At 39.5% G+C, this 18,107-nt stretch overlaps 1 protein-coding gene across 1 annotated transcript; it reads left to right on the top strand.

Moving 5' to 3' along the window:
• Positions 1-1,538: 1,538 nt before the first annotated feature.
• Positions 1,539-17,656, top strand: CLDN1 (claudin 1). The gene is made up of 4 exons (XM_059163144.1): positions 1,539-2,083; positions 10,657-10,821; positions 13,023-13,107; positions 15,006-17,656. Exons 1-4 carry the CDS (start codon positions 1,861-1,863, stop codon positions 15,166-15,168), a joined length of 636 nt encoding a protein of 211 aa, XP_059019127.1. The 5' UTR covers positions 1,539-1,860; the 3' UTR covers positions 15,169-17,656.
• The last annotated feature ends 451 nt before the right edge of the window (positions 17,657-18,107 follow it).

Genomic DNA, 18,107 nt, shown 5'->3' on the forward strand with positions numbered 1-18,107 from the left:
GGCTCATGTGTTCCCTCGTCATTGCTAGTCCCCAAATTCCCATGCGGAATTTGGACTTAAGCCTTCCAACACTATCTGGAGATAGCCAGGTAGAAATGAGATTGGTAGGGTGTTAGGGTTTTTTGAGGAGGAGGATTGTTACTTTTATATAGATTTTACTTTAAGGGCAGCTTGGGGTTCACAGCAAAGTTGAGCAAAAGGTACAGAGATTCTCATGCACCACCTGCCTTCCCCGCAACACACACACATATGCATAGCCTACCTGGCCTTTCTCCATCCAGCATCTCCTAGGTGTCAATTGCTTTATTTTTATTTATTTATTTATTTTTGTTCCCCTCACTCATGCTCCAAACTTTTTCTTTTTTTTTTTTTTCAGTTTCTTCCTTGTTACAAATGGACAGTTTTCAGAGTAAATATGAGAACATATCTTGTTTTCTCCTGAGCATGCTTATTCTGCCTCCAATGGGCTTCTATCTTTACTAAAATCATAGAAGCTTCTCCTCTCACCACACTCAAACCACACACAAAAAACAGTTGGGAAAACATTTCAATTATTCCAAACCACAAGTTCACTTCTGAGTAACAACCAAGCAGGAAGCTTTAGAAACCCATGGAGGGAAACTACAGACTCAGTCAGACTAAAACCTGAGGGGGTGGCCCCAGCCAGTGCCTGCAAAACCTGGAACCAGGACACTGACTTCCTAAATCCTAGCCCAGTTCTCTTTTCTCTGGGGCAAGACTTTTTAGATGCTCTCACATTTGATGAATGGTTGTCTGATAATTTGTTAATAAAACACCCTCTGGACATGGAGTGTGCCCATTGGCCAAATCCCTCTGAGAAGTGTGTGGAGAAGTGTGTGTGTGTGTGTGTGTGTGTGTGTAGGGATGGGGAGGTGGGTTGCATTTGTATAAAAGATGTTCATAGAGCAAGGGTATACATTCAGATCAGTTTGAGATGTAGTGGAAAGCAGAGTAGTCTGAGAACCAAGTACAGATGTGCTACTAACTTGCTGTGTGATCTTATGAAAACTCTGTTTCCCTCTCTGAGTCTGTTTCCTGATCTATAAAGTACAAAGATTTCTTCCAAGCAGCGCAGAAATACACGATTCTAGGAGAGACCATGAAAGCAAGAAGGGGACAGAAGGAGGAAAGAGATGAACAAAAGGAAGAGAAGTGTGTGTGTGTGTGTGTGTGGGGGGGGGGGGGTTATCTCGGGAATAGATAGAAAATGCCTTTAATAAGAAAGTGAAATAAAGTTGCAAATGAACCCGTGGATCTCTTGAGGTCTCTAGTTTTCATCCTTCGGAATTTTTAGTGTTTCCACATTCAGTCATTTTAGATAAATGTAGATTTAATGTATGGAAAGCTTGAGAAACCTCACAAGAAGAAAAAAGAGGAAGAAAGGAAATAAGAAGTCCGGGACAGGAGCACTCCGCAGATATGATCCTGCCCAGGGAGTCCCCACACCGCGGGCCGGTGGGATCTTCCTGCCCAAGACCCCTTAGCCATCACCGGCTCCCGCTCCCCGTCGCTTTCCCAGCGAGTCGCTCTGAAACCGCCAGGGGGCGCTGCGCGGCAGCCGTTGGGTCGGGGGCGGAGCTGCTTTAAATCCCGCGCCCAGAGGGTTGGCGTCTCAGTCCCAGAGCCTGGGAACCGCGCAGCTTCTCGCGTCCCGACTCCAGCGCGGACCCACACGGGACCTGGACTCAAAGCTTCTCCGGTGCCAGCTCAGAGAGCAGGGCTCTCCGCACTAACTTCTTCCGCGCGGCTCCGTCACTCCGGGCAGTCCCCGGTGCGCACCTGCCAACTCCGCCTTCTGCACCTGCCACCCCTGAGCCAGCGCGGGCACCCAAGCGAGCCATGGCCAACGCGGGGCTGCAGCTCTTAGGCTTCATCCTGGCCTTCCTGGGCTGGATCGGCTCCATTATCAGCACGGCACTGCCCCAGTGGAAGATTTACTCCTATGCGGGGGACAACATCGTGACGGCCCAGGCCATCTACGAGGGGCTGTGGATGTCCTGCGTGTCGCAGAGCACCGGGCAGATTCAGTGCAAAGTCTTCGACTCCTTGCTGAATCTGAACAGTGAGTGCTTTCCCCATCCCCGTGTCCAGTCCAGGAACCTGAAACCCCAGCCCCCAGTGGTTCCGCTTTGAAGTAGTAGCTACCGATTGATTCTGTGGTGTAATTACGTGGTTGTGAAACTTCAGGTGATCAAGTCTTCTGATCACGTGCTTTTATCGTGAGGAAGCGAGAAAACTGTGGTTTGGGAAAAGAGAAGCCCTGGCCTCAGCTCTGTTTTTTCCTCTAACTCGCCAGGTGACACTTTTCCTCTAGGTGTGGTTTCATCTTAAATTCCCATGAGAGTGAGGTCTGGAGATCGAGTGGGTGAAGGCCAACCTCCCACTTGAGGTCTTAGGGTTTTTTTCTGGACATTGTAAAATTCTCTATAAATTGAAGAGTGGTGGGGTTTGGACAAAAAAACAGGTTGCTTTGAAAAGTTTGGACTCTGGTAGTTTTTTCTGGATTCTGTAATTAATAGGTAATCCTAAAGTTTTAGGTAAATTGGGGGAGGGGCTGTTAAATATATCTTTACTCTGAGCTTTATAGTAAAAGTCACATTTCTATGCAGAATATCCCAAGCTAGTGTCTACTACTAACACTTGAGCTTGAATCTTTTGACTTATTTGCTTTTTAAGATCCAGTAAGTATGGGGAGGCTCCTTTGAATCCCCTCCTATGACTCCTTCAAGAAGCTTCTTGAGATTCCCCTGAAGAGTTTAGCTTTCAAGCCAGTAATCCGCTGGGGCGGCAGATAGTGTAGTGTTATTTTGGAAAATGAAGTTGGGTGGCAGGTGGAAAAGGGTGACAAGGAAGAAAAGTTCTAAGTAGGCTCCAGCATAATACGAAGGAGAGTGAAGGCACTGGAGAAAATAAAGCAGGGGAGACTCAGTTGCTGAAGGCAGAGCTCAGCCCTAGAGGAAGGTAGTGAGAGAAATGGTGGGTCTTTCCAAGCTTCCATCTTCCTTAATTTCTATGTAATGGAATATCCGTTCTTCTGTCAAGCTGAAAAGAATTATGTAGACAGGGCTATTTCTAGGGATTATGGGAAGAGGGATGATAGGATGGCCTTTATACTTCTATTTTTTTTTTTTAGGTACAAGGTTATAAATGCCTTTTTAGAAACTCACTAAATTCCCACTCACTGAGGTCATAATAATTCATGGCCAGAGTACCTTCCTGGAGATACTATGTTAGTTGTCCTGCACCTTTGTCTGTCATGCCCTCAAACGAACTTGAAGAAAAGCTTCCTTAGTCTTTGGCTAGATAAACAAGACTGTCCACCAGCCCACCTCGTGTGCTGAGGGTGAGCCATGTTGCCATTGCTCAAGCTTCCTTCAGCTGCCCCGTCCACCTCCGGCCTGTGGTTTGGTCAATACCCACCCAGCTTAGAGTTGTTAAATCTGTTCTGAATCTGTTTAAACAGCTTTCACAACTGTGGGATTTGGTTCGTCAATGCGCATGGTGGTTTGAGCGTTGTCACTTCCACTTTTCAAAGCTCCCATATTAGGATCCCTTTATACCAAATATAAGAAGTATATGAAGCACACACCTCTATATCATCATTGAATCTCCCCGTGAAAAGATAAATGTGTGTAAGGAAATGAAGTCAGGCATTTGGAGCGTCATGTCGAGGACTTGGCAGATGGAGGAGGTTTTTAAAGGCAATTCCAGAAACATCTCTGATTCTTCTGACCAAAGCAGCTTATTTTCAATGTGTTTAAATAGGTTTCCTTTTACTTCCTTAGGTGACCAAATAGGATGCATGACCATATTGATCCATGTTGTAAATACTCCAACAGGCCATTGTGTTAAAATGTTTTATTTTCATTTATTCCTAGTTTATATAGTTGTTACACTTTTTGAAGAATAGTAGAAGAACTAAACAATACCCTCCTTCCCCATACAGATTTTAGAGATTTAGAGATTTCTTCCCACTGATTTTTTTTTTTTTTTTAACTCCAGATCTGATTCCTCTTTTTGTTTTGGTTAAAACCAGGGTTTATTCAAGGTGGAGCTGAGGCCTTTCTCTCAAAATTGTTTCCCAGAGGAGGGAGCGTTGACTCACAGGTGCTCTCCCAACCTGCCAATGGCTCCCTGGAGGCCTTTGAACAGAGCCCAGGGAACCCATCTCCTTTTCTCTGCCTGGGATGTGGTCCTCACTCCCCTCTGATGTAGAGACCTGGGGTGGTGATTCATTGGCTGGTTTTGGTGCAGTTTTGTGATGTCTAGAAGAAAACAGGGTTATTCTGGATGTAAGTATCTTTCCTTGTAAAGGGCTGCATTCCAGGAAGTGCTTTTAGCTTCTAGCTTGGCTAGAAGTTTCCTGAAAGTGTATCTTGCTCTCTGCCAGTGGAGCCCACTTGGCATCTTAGGGTGGAGACACAGAAATTTATCAAGGTTTGTAACACTAGATGTGTATAGTTGTCAGCTATAAAAAAAAACATGATGTTCATAAAATATCTAAAAGGTTATGGGTTATTTAAACCAATATAGGAAATGAGGTACAACAGTGCTCCTTTTAGGGGTCCTTACAGAACAGTTTATGAAAATGTAACCGAGAAACTCCCCTGGGAGGCAAAATATTATACCGTGTGTTGTGGTTTTACTGTGGCTGAGACAACTTCAATTCCATCCCAAGTGTGCGATGTTTATTGACACTGAGGACTCCGACAGCTGAGAGCTGGCGCATACGAAGGGTGGTCCCAGGTACAGCGGCAGTAGACTTTTTCTGGATTAAACTACATCTTGCCTTCTGTTGATCCAGTTCTCAAACTTTTGGCAAGCTTGTGCCTATTTTAGGTCCTTAATTAATTGTTTCTTCTTGCTTGCTTTTAATAGCTAAAGCTGTCCGAAGATTGGGCTGTTTTGGGAGGTTGCATTGTGGGAGGTGTGCAAGCAGAGGAGTAAGCATTTTGGAGGAATGCAGTAGGGAAAATCCAAGCACCAGACAAATGGAAGGTTAGGCTAGACTCTCTCTAAGTCTCATCTAACCTTGAGTTTCTGTAATTTGTTTATAAGCTCCTCTAGCCTGTTCAACTTGCTTTGCATGAATCCACATGTGTGTAGGTGTACTTAATGAGTATTGGTTGTCAGTGAGGTTTCCCAGCACTCTCCCCATGATGTCAGGCTCAGTCAAAGAGACAAAATCACTGACTTGGATTTGAAAGTCTTGAAAGTCCTCAAATCACAGGCAGAGAGGAAGGCACCCACTTACACGTCCCTAGACTGCATAATGCCTGCCACATACTAAGGGCATTCAAGAAGCCATTGGTGTTCGAATGTGAATTAGTTCCGACACTTGGAATGATGGAACTAGAAAAAGAAAAATCCAAGTTCAAGGTCTGAAGTTCTCAATTCTCACCCTGGTTTTGCACTAACTAGCTATGTATATTATGGTAAGCCTCTTGATTTTTCTGGGGTGAAGAGAAATAAAATAGAGCTTATTTTAGAAACCTTGTAAAACAGTGCAGAGTAAGAGGAATGGGGAGATGAACCCACAATTCACTCATCCACTCAATAAATGGAAGCCGGGCCCTATTCTTGCTCCCAGGGATGCAGCTAAGATGATTTATAAGGTGTCAGTATTGATTCCTCCCAGTGTCAACATTCTTTATTACTAATTGCCATGATGGAAGACAAAGAAGCAAGTGGCATAGTTTAAGTTTCCTTCATTGGAGTGATGAGTAAGTGGTAAAAGAGAAACATAAATTCAATCATGAAGCAGCTTCTCTAAGAAACAAACAGAAAAGATAGCAAAACTACTAGGATATCCTGAAAAGTGGTAAGTCCTACCTCATCCCAGATCCCTTAAGTTACTGACTGGGGTGGTGTATTGAGGTCATACCCATGGGCCAACAGCTTGTGCACCAAGAAAATAGAAATCCTAACAATGAGAACTCCTAAGAAACTTTGAACTTGAGTCCAAGTGAAAAAGTCATGGGAATATGATTGTGTGATGGCCTGTGATGAGCTCACTGAACTGCAGAGAAGAGACTATGTTCTAATCATAGTCAGTTATGATGGTCAGTTAGTTTGCCTGTCTAATACTTATTAAGGAACCACTCGTGTAGGGGGACTGCATGAGGATGCAGGTTTAATTAAAATCAGTTTTGTTTGATACATACTATACAGGGTAATAATATAACTATATGGCTAGTAAGTAGCATAAACAACATCAGGTATTTATAGCAGATTCTGCTGCTTATATATTTAGGCTTCTACCAACCTTTAGAAAAAAAATTGACATACTTGTCTGTGCTTGTCTTTCCACACTTACGCTGATTAACCCAACTGTAGTAGATCAGTAACTTCTCACTCATTTCTTGTCTTGTAAGTAGAGATCTTTGTAAGTATTTTTTCAAATTATACTTTCAGGTTGAAAGTGGTGAGAACTCCTTAGGGGGTCTTTAATCTCAAGATTATCGGTCTAGCTAAATGTAATTAAAAGACTGCCTCCTCTCTCTACTGCTGAATAATGATGGGAGACAATAGTGGAACTTTTTGAATGCTTGCAAACGATTTTCTCCACAGACAACTTTAGTCAGTGATGATAATTTTGTAGCGGCATCTCTAAATTTACAGGGCCAGGAAAGGAGCATATTTGCTTCTAGAGTTGATCCAATTAGACTAGCTCAGATTTAATAATTCAAGGCTGTCCTGTATCTCTCTGGTCCAAAATGTTATTGTGTGGCTTTCAAATATTTCTCAACTTCTCTACTCTTCTCATCATCATTCCAATAGGAGAAAAACTTCATCTTGGAAGCTCATTCAATGCAGAATTTTAAGATTTTGAAAATTAAAAGAAAATAATCAAGTTAAATTAAAAAGTATGATTTTTTCCTCCTTGTATAAGTTTCTGGCTTTTAATGATTGAAACTAAGTTTGGCTTTATATTGCAAAATTTTATTATCTCCAGGTTCACTAAAGAGGCATTTCTCAGTAGTATATCAAAGATTAAGCTAATCACAGGAGAGTATTTTTCCCTATAGTATTAGTGCAGTTTTGAAAAATTAAAAACATGTGCTAATTTGAAATAATTGAAAACAGTTTGAATAACCCATGTAGCCTGTCAGGTTTTGTTTTGGATTGAAAAATATCTGGTCCAAGACATCAAGGAGCTCACAATTACATATTTTAGATCTTTGACTTAAAAGGCTTCCATAATACCTTAATTTGAAGGATTCATCTGGTTCCAGCTTAAAACTGTGCAATTTAGATTCTATCTCCACATAAAACCCTCATAACTTGTAACACAACACTTGCTTATTGTGACTCTGTAATCCATTGTTACATATTCCTGACTAGTGAGTTTTCATGTTGTTATGATACTTACCCTGTTTTGTTTTGTTTTTTTTTTTTTCTTAACATCCTCCCCACCCCTTCATATAACTATAGTTCAGAATTTATCCAACTGTCTCCAGTGGAGCAAGATGAGATTTTTGTGTTTGATGCCCATTCAGTAATATAAAATACAAAGAAATTTTTAAGTCAATGGATGTTAAGATATAGATGAGAAATATTGCTTTGCAAAATAATGCTCTTGCTTGGGGCACCTGGGTGGCTCAGTCAGTGAAGCAGCTGCCTTTGGCTTGAGTCATGATCCCAGCATCCTGGGATCAAGCCCTGCATTGGGCTCCTTGCTCTAGGGGAGCTTCTTTCTCTGCCTGCTACTCTCCCTGCTTGTGTGCTCTTTCTCTCTGACAAATAAAATCTTAAAAAAAAATAATGCTCTTGCTTTATCATACTTTTAGAAATGAAGCATGAATGCTTAGATGACTTATATGATTCCTAAGGACTTTTCCCCCCATTTCCTCCATTATTTTTTGTGCATTACACAAATAAGTCATCATTCTATAAAGAAAACATAGGGAGTTTTGTTAGTGAACAAAACAAGATATCTGCCTCATTCCCCCTTAGAGACTTTGTGAACAAGGTGGGAAGAATAAAATTGGTATGGCATGAATCATGTGTGCTTTCCTGGAGAACTCAAAGGGGAAAAAAATCAGAGATGGAAATTTGAATGTTAGATCATTCTAAGGGAGCACAGAATGGAGCCCTGGACTGGTTTATCTGTGTGTGCTCCCTGCCTGGGTGGTTTTGTGCAAGTCTGACTCATGAGACTGAGAGGCCGCTTAGACTCCTCGTGAAGAATACCTTGTGATCCATGTGCTCAGACCTGCTGGGCTGGTGGCCTGCTGTTTTTACATGAAGTGCAGATCAGAATGATTGTTATAGGAGCTGGGTCAGGTTGGGGCCCTTACAACTCAAACAAAGTGGAAAACTTGGAGACAGAGATCAGAGATTAACAATAAAGGTGATTAATAAAGGTTGGAAAACAATGTTTATGAGAAAAACAACAGGAGTGGCTGAGAGATGTGGAAGGCTATGTGTATTTGAAGGGTTAGCATAGGAAGAATATTTACTAATGGGTCTCTCTCTGCTGAAGGTAAAAATCTTGCCACCCATTCTTTAAAACCCTACAATGACTTCTGATTACACTTAGAATAAATGCTGAACACCTTACTCTAGCTCTCTAGCTTGCAAAGCCCTGTAGGATCTAAGCTTTCTGAGCACCATGCTAAATGCACCTCATTTTGTCATATTCTGTTACCTTCCAGTAGAGTGACCAGATGTCCCCATTTGTCCAGGATTCAGGTCCTTCTTAGGAGGCAGGACCTGTAGTTTTAAAACCGAGACAGTGCCAGGCAAACAGACAGCAGTTCAGCCTATCCTCCTGGCATGTAGATTATTTTTGTGATTTTTAGTATTTCTCCTTCCAGCATTCTTTAGCCAGAAATGCCTTTCTTCTGAGGGGTATTTAGGACCCAATCTGAGATGTGTGTTGTGTATTAGAACTTCGTTATTTTACTTTCCAATTTCCTGTCACGTAATGATTGTCTTGGCAAAAACTCTTGGTAAATGAGAAGAAAGGGCATGCCATAACGGTGGATTCCTTGGTACTTTCCTCTTCTTGCCACAGGATTGTTTGTGATCCAAGGAAGTTTTACACTAATCTTGTAAGCAGCTTCAGTTCCTGGGAAACCCACAGTGCATGGAACATGTGTTTTGATTCAGCAGTTTTTACACTCCCCAGGAATCTTATGAGAAGTGTGTGGGTAGGGTGCATATGTGCCCCACATGTTTACAAGGAGCTGGGTATGTGAGGGGAGTGTCTCCATTTTGCTGTTTACTTAAATCAAGTAAAAATGTATCTTGGCTTCCAAAATATCTCTCAAATACAGTAAAAAATACTTTTGATCCCTCTTAGAAAGAGGTTATTGTGATTTTAGCAGAGATTGCCTGGTTATGGCAAGGATATAAATATTAACAAATTAAAATAGAATGTCTTAGAAATCTCTAGAGCTAATAATGATTGGTAATGTAAGTTTGCAATCCTGAACATCGTAAGACTGAGTTTAGATATCAATTTAATTGGGAAATACAGAACCTTTCCACCATGTCAGGCTCTTCTGAAGACCATCAGGAAATTGTTCCAACTTCCTGGTTAGAGATATCATCATTCACACTTTACATAATAGAAACATGGTCCCAAAGAATAATAAGTAGCTTACCCAAGATAGCATGGTTTGTTACAATGTAAATACCATTTATACATGGAAAAATAATTGCCACCTGTAAACACTGTCAATAGGATAATGATCTTTACCAGAAGGAGGAAATAAATCTAGAATTAATCAAACTCATTTACTAGAGTAGTTTCAGCTCATTTTTTTTTTTTAAATCTGTGCCTTTATACCACAATGATGGCATCATATTTTTATTCTTTGTTAAACATACTGGCATAATCTCCCAAAGCTGACTATATAGTGATTTAGTACACTAATGACAATAACAGGAAAGCAGAAAATTAGTGTAATCTTGAGAAATACTACATTAAATTATTGTCTTCTATTTTACAATAGGACAGTTTAATAGTTTTGAACACTGGTGATATCTCTGAATATGAAACTGCCACGTTCCAAAGTAACATCTCAAAGGTTATTTTGTTTTGTTCTAAGAAAATGGCATTTATATCCCCCACCCCTAGGCCACTCACTGGAAACACAGATGTTACTTATCCAGCCATGACAATCTTTGAGAAATTCATTACTTATCTTCCAAATTCACCTGTTTTGTTTTTATTTTCTGAGGCTTGACGACTGGAGTATAAAGCTGTTGACTATTACCAAAGTATATTGTAAGCCATTTTAATTATAAATGGTTTAACATTAAGGATCATACATACGATTGTTGTTTCAGAATTAAAATACTGTGTTAGTGAGGATTAAAGATGTATTAGTTCTGCTAAACCTATTCAACCAGATCATTAATTATTTTTCCAGAGGATTTGAAGTTCATATTAAAAACATAAAATGTGAGAGCTGGAGGCTTCTCATTCATCAGCCAGCCAGGCATTTGTTTCTCTGGAGTGGAAATTGTGTTGGTTACCTGTGGAAACATCATTGGAGCTGGGGTCTTGTGTCTCCTAGTTCATTTTTATCTTTCCGTACATGATTGAAATAGACATGCCTTCTCTCACTCTTCTCTGGTTGCCCTAGGCACGATTTTTACATGTTCTAAAATGTTTCCCATCAGGTACATTGCAAGCCACCCGCGCTTTGATGGTGATTGGCATCCTGCTGGGACTGATAGCCATCTTTGTGGCCACAATTGGCATGAAGTGTATGAAGTGCTTGGAAGACGACGAGGTGCAGAAGATGCGGATGGCTGTCATTGGGGGCGTGATCTTTCTTATTGCAGGTAAGAGAGGCCCTGCCCCCTTCACCTTACTAATCTGTCTCTGGCATGGGTAAAGTCCTAGGTATGAGTGTCCTTACATTTTGTTGGATGCATCGCCCTTGGATTGATTGATTTTTTTTTTCAGTTCCTTTAAGATCTTGAAGACATAGAAACCTTGTCTAGTTGACTTGCACATTCTCAAATAGGACCAAATGAAAATCAGAGATCTGTGCTCACGGTGGGCAGCTCTGTTCATTGAGGTTCCGGGTGCCAACTCATTCGCTAGAACCAGTCTCCCAGGTGAAGAGGGATATTTTCTATTTAGCAAGCATTAAGGAACGATTCTATAAAATTCAGAAAATTTCTCGAGTGTCTCCATGAACATTATGTGGCAAAGACGGGGAGTTATGACAGAGAACGTGAAGAATGTGTGAATCACACAGGTCTTCGAGGAGTGGATGGATTCAGGATTCTTGGAGAAAAATGAGGACAGCCTTCCAGATAGGCAGATCTGATTCCAGAATAAACAGGGTGTACTATAGACAAGTGAAGTGACGGCCAGTTGGAGTGAAGGAAGAGGCTGGAATGGTAGGAAGTTAGGTTAGATGAGTTAAGAAAGAGAAAACCTTGATAAAGGAATGAAGTTATATTTTCCATAGAAAATACATATGTGTTTGTTGTTCTATTCAAGTGTTGATTGAGGAGTTACATATGTGACCTTTGAAAAATGAGTATCAGGAAAAGACATGGGTAGTTCCATTATAAAACCCTATAATAAGGATTATCTTAAATAAGATAGTATTATGTGTGCAGATAAAATGGTATGTGCATGCAAATACATAAAATGAGTTTACATTACATTAGCATATATACAGTATATATTATATACAGTCTATTGTTTTTGAAAATGAGATCAGTGATATAATCGACCATTGGGAAGAGCTAGAATTAGAATTTATTTTCTCATTTTCTCTTTGGAAAAAGACTTTTAGGAGCCTTTACCCCAGCATCATATGTGGATTTAATCAATAATAAAGGAAGAGTGCCTATGGCTTTGCTAAAGATTTGGTTAAAGGGATCAGTCTTTCCGTTTTTTCAAATTGGCTTTGGCCAGAAAAAGTATGAGTAGCATTTCATTCCCAATGGTTTGATCCCAAAGGCTGTGAATAAACATACTGCATAGCACCCTTCCTTTGCTTCCCTTCTTATAACTCCCATAAGTGACTACAGCACTCCCACTTCTGTTTCAGGGACTTCCTACAGAGTAAGGGTGGCAAGTTCCAGAATATTCTCATGGTGTATCTAAGCAGCCCAAAGCAGTAGCATTTTCTGTCAAGTATTAGAGGCAATTAGATTGGACTTTTTTTTTGGGGGGGTGGAGAGGGAGTAGCATGGAAATATTTAATCTATTTATATTGATGGTTTTTGTATAATTACTCTACGATGAAGTTATTTAGTTTCCTTGGATAAGAAATATTGAGATATTTTTATACTTCTTATAAATGATAGAAGTAATTATGTTGACTAAGTAGTTTCCTGGGTATTACTGAAATATGAAATGCATGGGAAATTGAGAGGATACTGTATAAACTGCTCTGATGTGATACCTCAGCAAATCTCCAGGCAGTACCTGGCATGTCTGGCCAGCAGGGCAGTAGGGTTTGGGTGGTCTGGTCCATACTGAGACAGCTCGTGCTTCTCCCTGCTATCTAGGTGTTTACTTTCCTTTTGCTTCTGCAGAACTGTAAATTTTGAATTTTGGTCAAGAAAAATGTAGACAGGTTTTCACCCTCCCTTTTGCAAGTGACTCTGTATACTAATAAGGACATTGGTTTTATCAAAAGTAGTTTAGTATACTAGTGTGTAACAATATCTTTGAAAGAGCTGTTAACTGACATCAACCTGTTGAAATGTTTTGAAAAAAGCATTATAATTGTCCATGACTTTGTACTGTAAGTGAATTAGGTGACATCGAGAGTATAAACTATGCCCAACTTCAGCCTAATATTTTTGTCTGTCTTAACAGAGTATTTGGAATAAATCGTGTCTGAATCTCTAATCTCCCTAAGTGAAAATTATCTAAATCAAAACTGACTAAATTAAAAATGTCAGCACTATTGATGAGTTTTAATTCTTATAAAATGCTTATAAATTTCATGGGCTGTATATTTATGCTCATTGTTTCATAGTGACTAACAGTATTTTGTTTTTAATTTCTGTAGGTCTGGCTGTTTTAGTTGCCACAGCATGGTATGGCAATAGAATTGTTCAAGAATTTTATGACCCCATGACCCCAGTCAATGCCAGGTAATGCTATTCATGTGTAAAATAGTTTACTCTCTTAGAAAATACCCTGTTTATGTGCTACAAATTCCAATCAGTGCCATAATTTCTCAGATTTGCTTTCTGGAACTTTGTGAAATTTTTGTCAAACTTGAAAATAATCTGAAAGGCCTGTGACCCATGTTAAAATGAGCTTGGTAATTGCTTTAACAGCTTATATCTATGACAAAATGCACTTAGAAGTAGTAAATTTCCAAGCTCTGTACTTTCCAACTGTATACTGGACCTTTTTTCTGGTTCATTTTTTTAAAATATCAATAAAGATGCTAACATATTTAAAATTTCCTTTTTATGGTATGTCCCAATACTTCCAACACTTAATTGATTAAGTGATTTTTTAAAATAACTTAACACATGGTTTATGATTGTTTGAAAAGATAGTACTATTGTAGAGGTTAATGAATAATACTTCATTCCCAATAGTTTAATTTTATGTAGGAAAACAAAATTTAATTTATTTATGAAAAAATATGTTGAAATGCCATTTTCAAATTTTATGTTCCATCACAGCTATAAAATTAGCTTTGCAAAAGACATTTTTATTTAAATTGTGATTTGTGGAAGTAAAAGAGCTGATTCTGGGCTCTCCTGTAACAACACTCCTTGATCAGGGCCAAGGCTCTTTGTGTCACTGTGTTCACATCATTAAAGCCTAATGACTTCATTAAGAGTCAGAATGTTAAGGCAGCATTATTATTTGTTGCATGCTGGGATGAATGGATGCAGAATCCCTGTGGTTAGAGGCAGAAGGTGTGCTTCTCTTCATATAATCACCTACACTGGAGAACGTATACTGCAGTGATCGTGATCATGGTGGAGCCTTAGATCTGTAAGGCTTATAGTATAGGAACTGAAACTGCAAGCGGTCAATAGGCTAAATTTTTACCAGTAATGGATGTGAAAGCACTTTATAAATTGCTTGGCACTGTCCGTGTGTTATTTACATTGTCTCCCATGATCCTAAAAGCAGTCCAGTGAGGCAGAAGGGATTGTCATGCCTTAAGAGAAGCAGAAATTGGGGCACCTGGGTGGCTCAGTGGGTCAAAGCCTCTGCCTTCGGCTCAGGTCATGATCTCAGGGTCCTGGGATCAGCAGGGAGCCTGCTTCCTCCTTTCTTTCTGCCTGCCTCTCTGCCTACTTGTGATCTCTGTCTGTCAAATAAATAGATAAAATCTTAAAAAAAAAAAAAAAAAAAAACAGAGAGAGAGAGAGAAAAGCAGAAATGTAAGGTTGGGAGATGTAGTTACTAGCCAAGAGTGTAGCATGAGAGAGTTTGCCTGCTCTGCCCTATCGTCTTGCCAACATTCACAGAGTCTCTCCACAGGAGGCCAGCTGCATGCACCCACCTGTATCAGCTAAATCCAGAATGGTCTATGGATTGCTTAGAAGTCTCTTTTGTGATTTCTGATCTCAGGGTATAGAGATACCTCGGATCAACTATTGAAAATTTCGTTGGTCTCCATCACTTGCCAGCAATTTCTTCATAGGATATGGTTGCTACTTGGCTATAGCATAATTGTAAAGTTTTCGCCTGGGAATCATGGTCCAAACTCGACTTCTAAAATACATAAACACACTTCACAAGTCTCCTACATGTGGTGAAGTCTTAGGATATATTGGTGTGCTTACCCTGGTGTTACAGACCGTATTGCCTGAGCTACTATTGCAGGGCGCCTACAACGGCAGTGTGAACATTCTGGTGTGTCCATATTCATGAACCTTAGAGTACCTCCCTCAGGGTACTATGGAGGATTTTTTCCCAGTGGGAAAAAGTATAATGACTATGATGTTGATTTCCTTCCTTAATTATATTACAAAATTCCCAATGATTCATTGACTAAAGTAATGTACTATCTTTTCAGGTATGAATTTGGTCAGGCTCTCTTTACTGGCTGGGCTGCTGCCTCTCTCTGCCTTCTGGGAGGTGCCCTACTTTGCTGCTCCTGTCCCCGAAAAACAACATCTTACCCAACACCGCGGCCCTATCCAAAACCTGCACCTTCCAGTGGGAAAGACTATGTGTGACAGAGAAGCAAAAGGAGACAGCAGCTGTTGAAACAAATAGAAAATGGACATTGAAATACTGTCATTGACATTAGGACTTTAGACTTTTGACTATTGTAGTATGAACTACGGTATTGCAAAAAAACAACAAATGCAAAAAAAAAGTTATTTTTTTAAAATGCACATTGCTAAAAATGGCTTAGTCTTATTTTACCTCCTTTCCTCAATGCAGGAGGGAAGCCTTTTCCATTTTTATTACTGCTTCCCACTGAGTAATCATCTCAAATGTGGGGAAGGGGAGCTCCTTAAATATATATAGATATGTACATATACATGTTTTTCTATTAAAAGTTAGATAGCAAAAATTCTTATTATGTTGGTACCAGAATACTTAAAATATATCTAAAAAAAGAAAAAAGATATTTAATTCTATATTGATTTAAAAAGCAGTTTATCTGGTATATTTTTCTTTTTCTATATGGACACATATATAATAGGTGAAATATTATTTTCCCTCTTTCATCAGCTTTTACCATCTTTGACAAAAGACCTAACCTGCTTTACTAAGTATGGATTTTACTTCTTCACATGTGGCTTTTCATGTGCTTCTTTTATATTATTTTTAATTATGATCTTATAGCATGTGCTTTCATCTTCCTTCATGCCTTTTTTTTTTTTTATGAGGTTGAGCTTAAATCTTGAATCTGATAACACATTTCATAAGCCTACAACTTAATTCCAAGAGTCAGGAAGAATCTCTTATAGCTCAGAACTTTGGGACCATGTCTTTCTGCAAGACCAAGATGATATGTTCCTATTGACCTTCCACACGATTTCTGGACTCTGACCTACAGGGCTCTTGTTTGCTTTGAAAATATTTGTCTGATTCAGTTGCTGTGTGCTGCTTTCCCAAGTGTTGTAACACAATTTTATTGATTGAATTTTAAGCTACTTATTCACAGTTGTGTATGCCCTCAAACTTTTTCTCCCCCACCCACCTCAACTGTATTGTTTTCTCCGATGTACTTATCGTGTAGTTTACCCCCTTCTAGAGAGAAAATGGCTCATCTGTCTGTTTGGTCTGAATGAAGTACTAGACTTCCTGTGGTGATAATCTGATGACAGATATTCTCTCTCTAACTGTAAGCAAGTCACTTAGTCTTTCTCCTCTTTTCCCACCTGTCAAATTGAGATAATGACACTTAGCCAGCTGGTAGAGGCGGTGTGAGTATTAATTAGTTGATATTATGCTCATTCTTTGAACATGAACCATGCTTAAGTAGTGTTTTTATTTGCTCAGTTGGCGGTTAAGTCACGGAATCAAACCTATGAACACATTTTTATATTGGTTGGCACCTTCCTTTCTTCATTGGCCCATCTCCTTTCTATGAACGGTGTCTAGCATGCTTTTGGTTCTCCGCTCCATTTTAACAATTGCTCTTAGTTTTCCTGACTGAGAAATTGTTACTTCACTCAAGCAAGATGATGTAATGGAAAGGTGTTGGCTTTGGTGACTGGAGTCTTGGTGCTATCAATTACTGTTTGGGTTTCAGCAAGGCACTTGACTGCCCTAGATTCAGTGCCTCATCTGTAAAAAGGAGATTGAAATTCTTGACCTGCCTACCTCACAGGGCTGTTGTGGGGATCCAGTAAGATGGGATACATGTAAGTGTGGTTTTAAAAGGTAAAAAAAAAAAAAAATGTGTACTGTTCTGGGGAAAGAATTAAGGATTTAAGTGTATTGCTTTAGGATTGCTTTTCAAATCCCTGAAAGGAGAGAAATTCTAAGAAATGGTTTTCTTGCCTTAATCTCTCATGTGATGAGACACTGAAGTGAAATTTGACTTACTAAATGAAAAAGATTCTAAGGAAGTCTTAGTTTCTTCAGTGGGCGTGGCCTGATGCTTTTTAAGGCTAAGCTTTTCTCCTTTCAGTAATGCAGACTTACACTTAGAATGTAGACGTGTGAGCATCAGCAAAGCCAAGGTACAGAAGACTTTTTTGAATTAAAATAATTTGCAAGGGTATACAAGGTGAGTTTCTGTTAAGTGATGCTATCAGAGGTGTTGCTTAGGTTGGCAGGGAGCACTGCTCAAATAGGTAGTTTGGGAATGGTAATTCATAGTGACACCACATCAGGGGAGTTATCCAAAGGACTGCATCATATGAAGGTATGAACCCATAAAGCTTAGTATGTCTTCCAAACCTGAACCTCTGTGTTCTTAGAAGGTATAATTCAAAAGAGTCTTCGCTACATACAAAGATTCTAATCATGTCTGAGTGTAAATGCATGGTGGTTACTGGTTGCTAAACTCTACAGAGAAATTGATAGTCCAAAATGGCCAACAGAATTTGTACACCAGAATTCATCCAATTTTGATATTTTTGTATTCTGCTTCTATGCCTGGAAACAGACAAATAGATATTTTGGAGTTTTGTAATGGGAATTTGTATAAAGCATTACTCTTTTTCAATAAATTGTGTTTTTTAAATAAAAAAAAAAAACTTAGCTTTTTTTTCTAATTATTTATTTCAAGATCACCATGCTTGAAAGCTGCTGTGGTTTGGGATAGGATCTGACTCACTTTATGAACCTGGGAATGCACTCTTGTGCTTCTGGGCCATCTGTCAAGTAACTGAGTGACTCTGCCCACTTGAATGTCCTATTTCTCTCAAACGGAGTTTCTTCCTCATCAAGGCTGGTGGTAATAGAAGAGAATGCCAAGAGAAGTTGCTTTATTTTCCTCATCCACAAACAGGGGATATGCTACAAAGGATGACTAAATGGTAAAAGAGCCAACTGGAAACTATTGTCCAAGCTTAAGGAGGGTGTGTTCCTCAGAAGATAGAAGAGTGACAGACGGTAGGCTAGAAATCCATTATCATTTTGGTAAAGATTATTATCAAAACTACCTCCAAGGAAAGCAAGTGATGAAACACATTCATTCATTATCTGAAAA

The sequence above is a fragment of the Mustela lutreola genome, chromosome 2, assembly GCF_030435805.1.
Source record: "Mustela lutreola isolate mMusLut2 chromosome 2, mMusLut2.pri, whole genome shotgun sequence".
NCBI lineage: Eukaryota > Metazoa > Chordata > Mammalia > Carnivora > Mustelidae > Mustela > Mustela lutreola.

Coding starts and splice junctions, on each gene's coding strand:
- CLDN1 (XM_059163144.1), top strand. CDS start 1,861: ATGGCCAACGCGGGGCTGCAGCTCTTAGGCTTCATCCTGGCCTTCCTG. Junction 2,084..10,656: donor CTCCTTGCTGAATCTGAACA/GTGAGTGCTTTC, acceptor GTTTCCCATCAG/GTACATTGCAAGCCACCCGC. Junction 13,108..15,005: donor ATGACCCCAGTCAATGCCAG/GTAATGCTATTC, acceptor CTATCTTTTCAG/GTATGAATTTGGTCAGGCTC.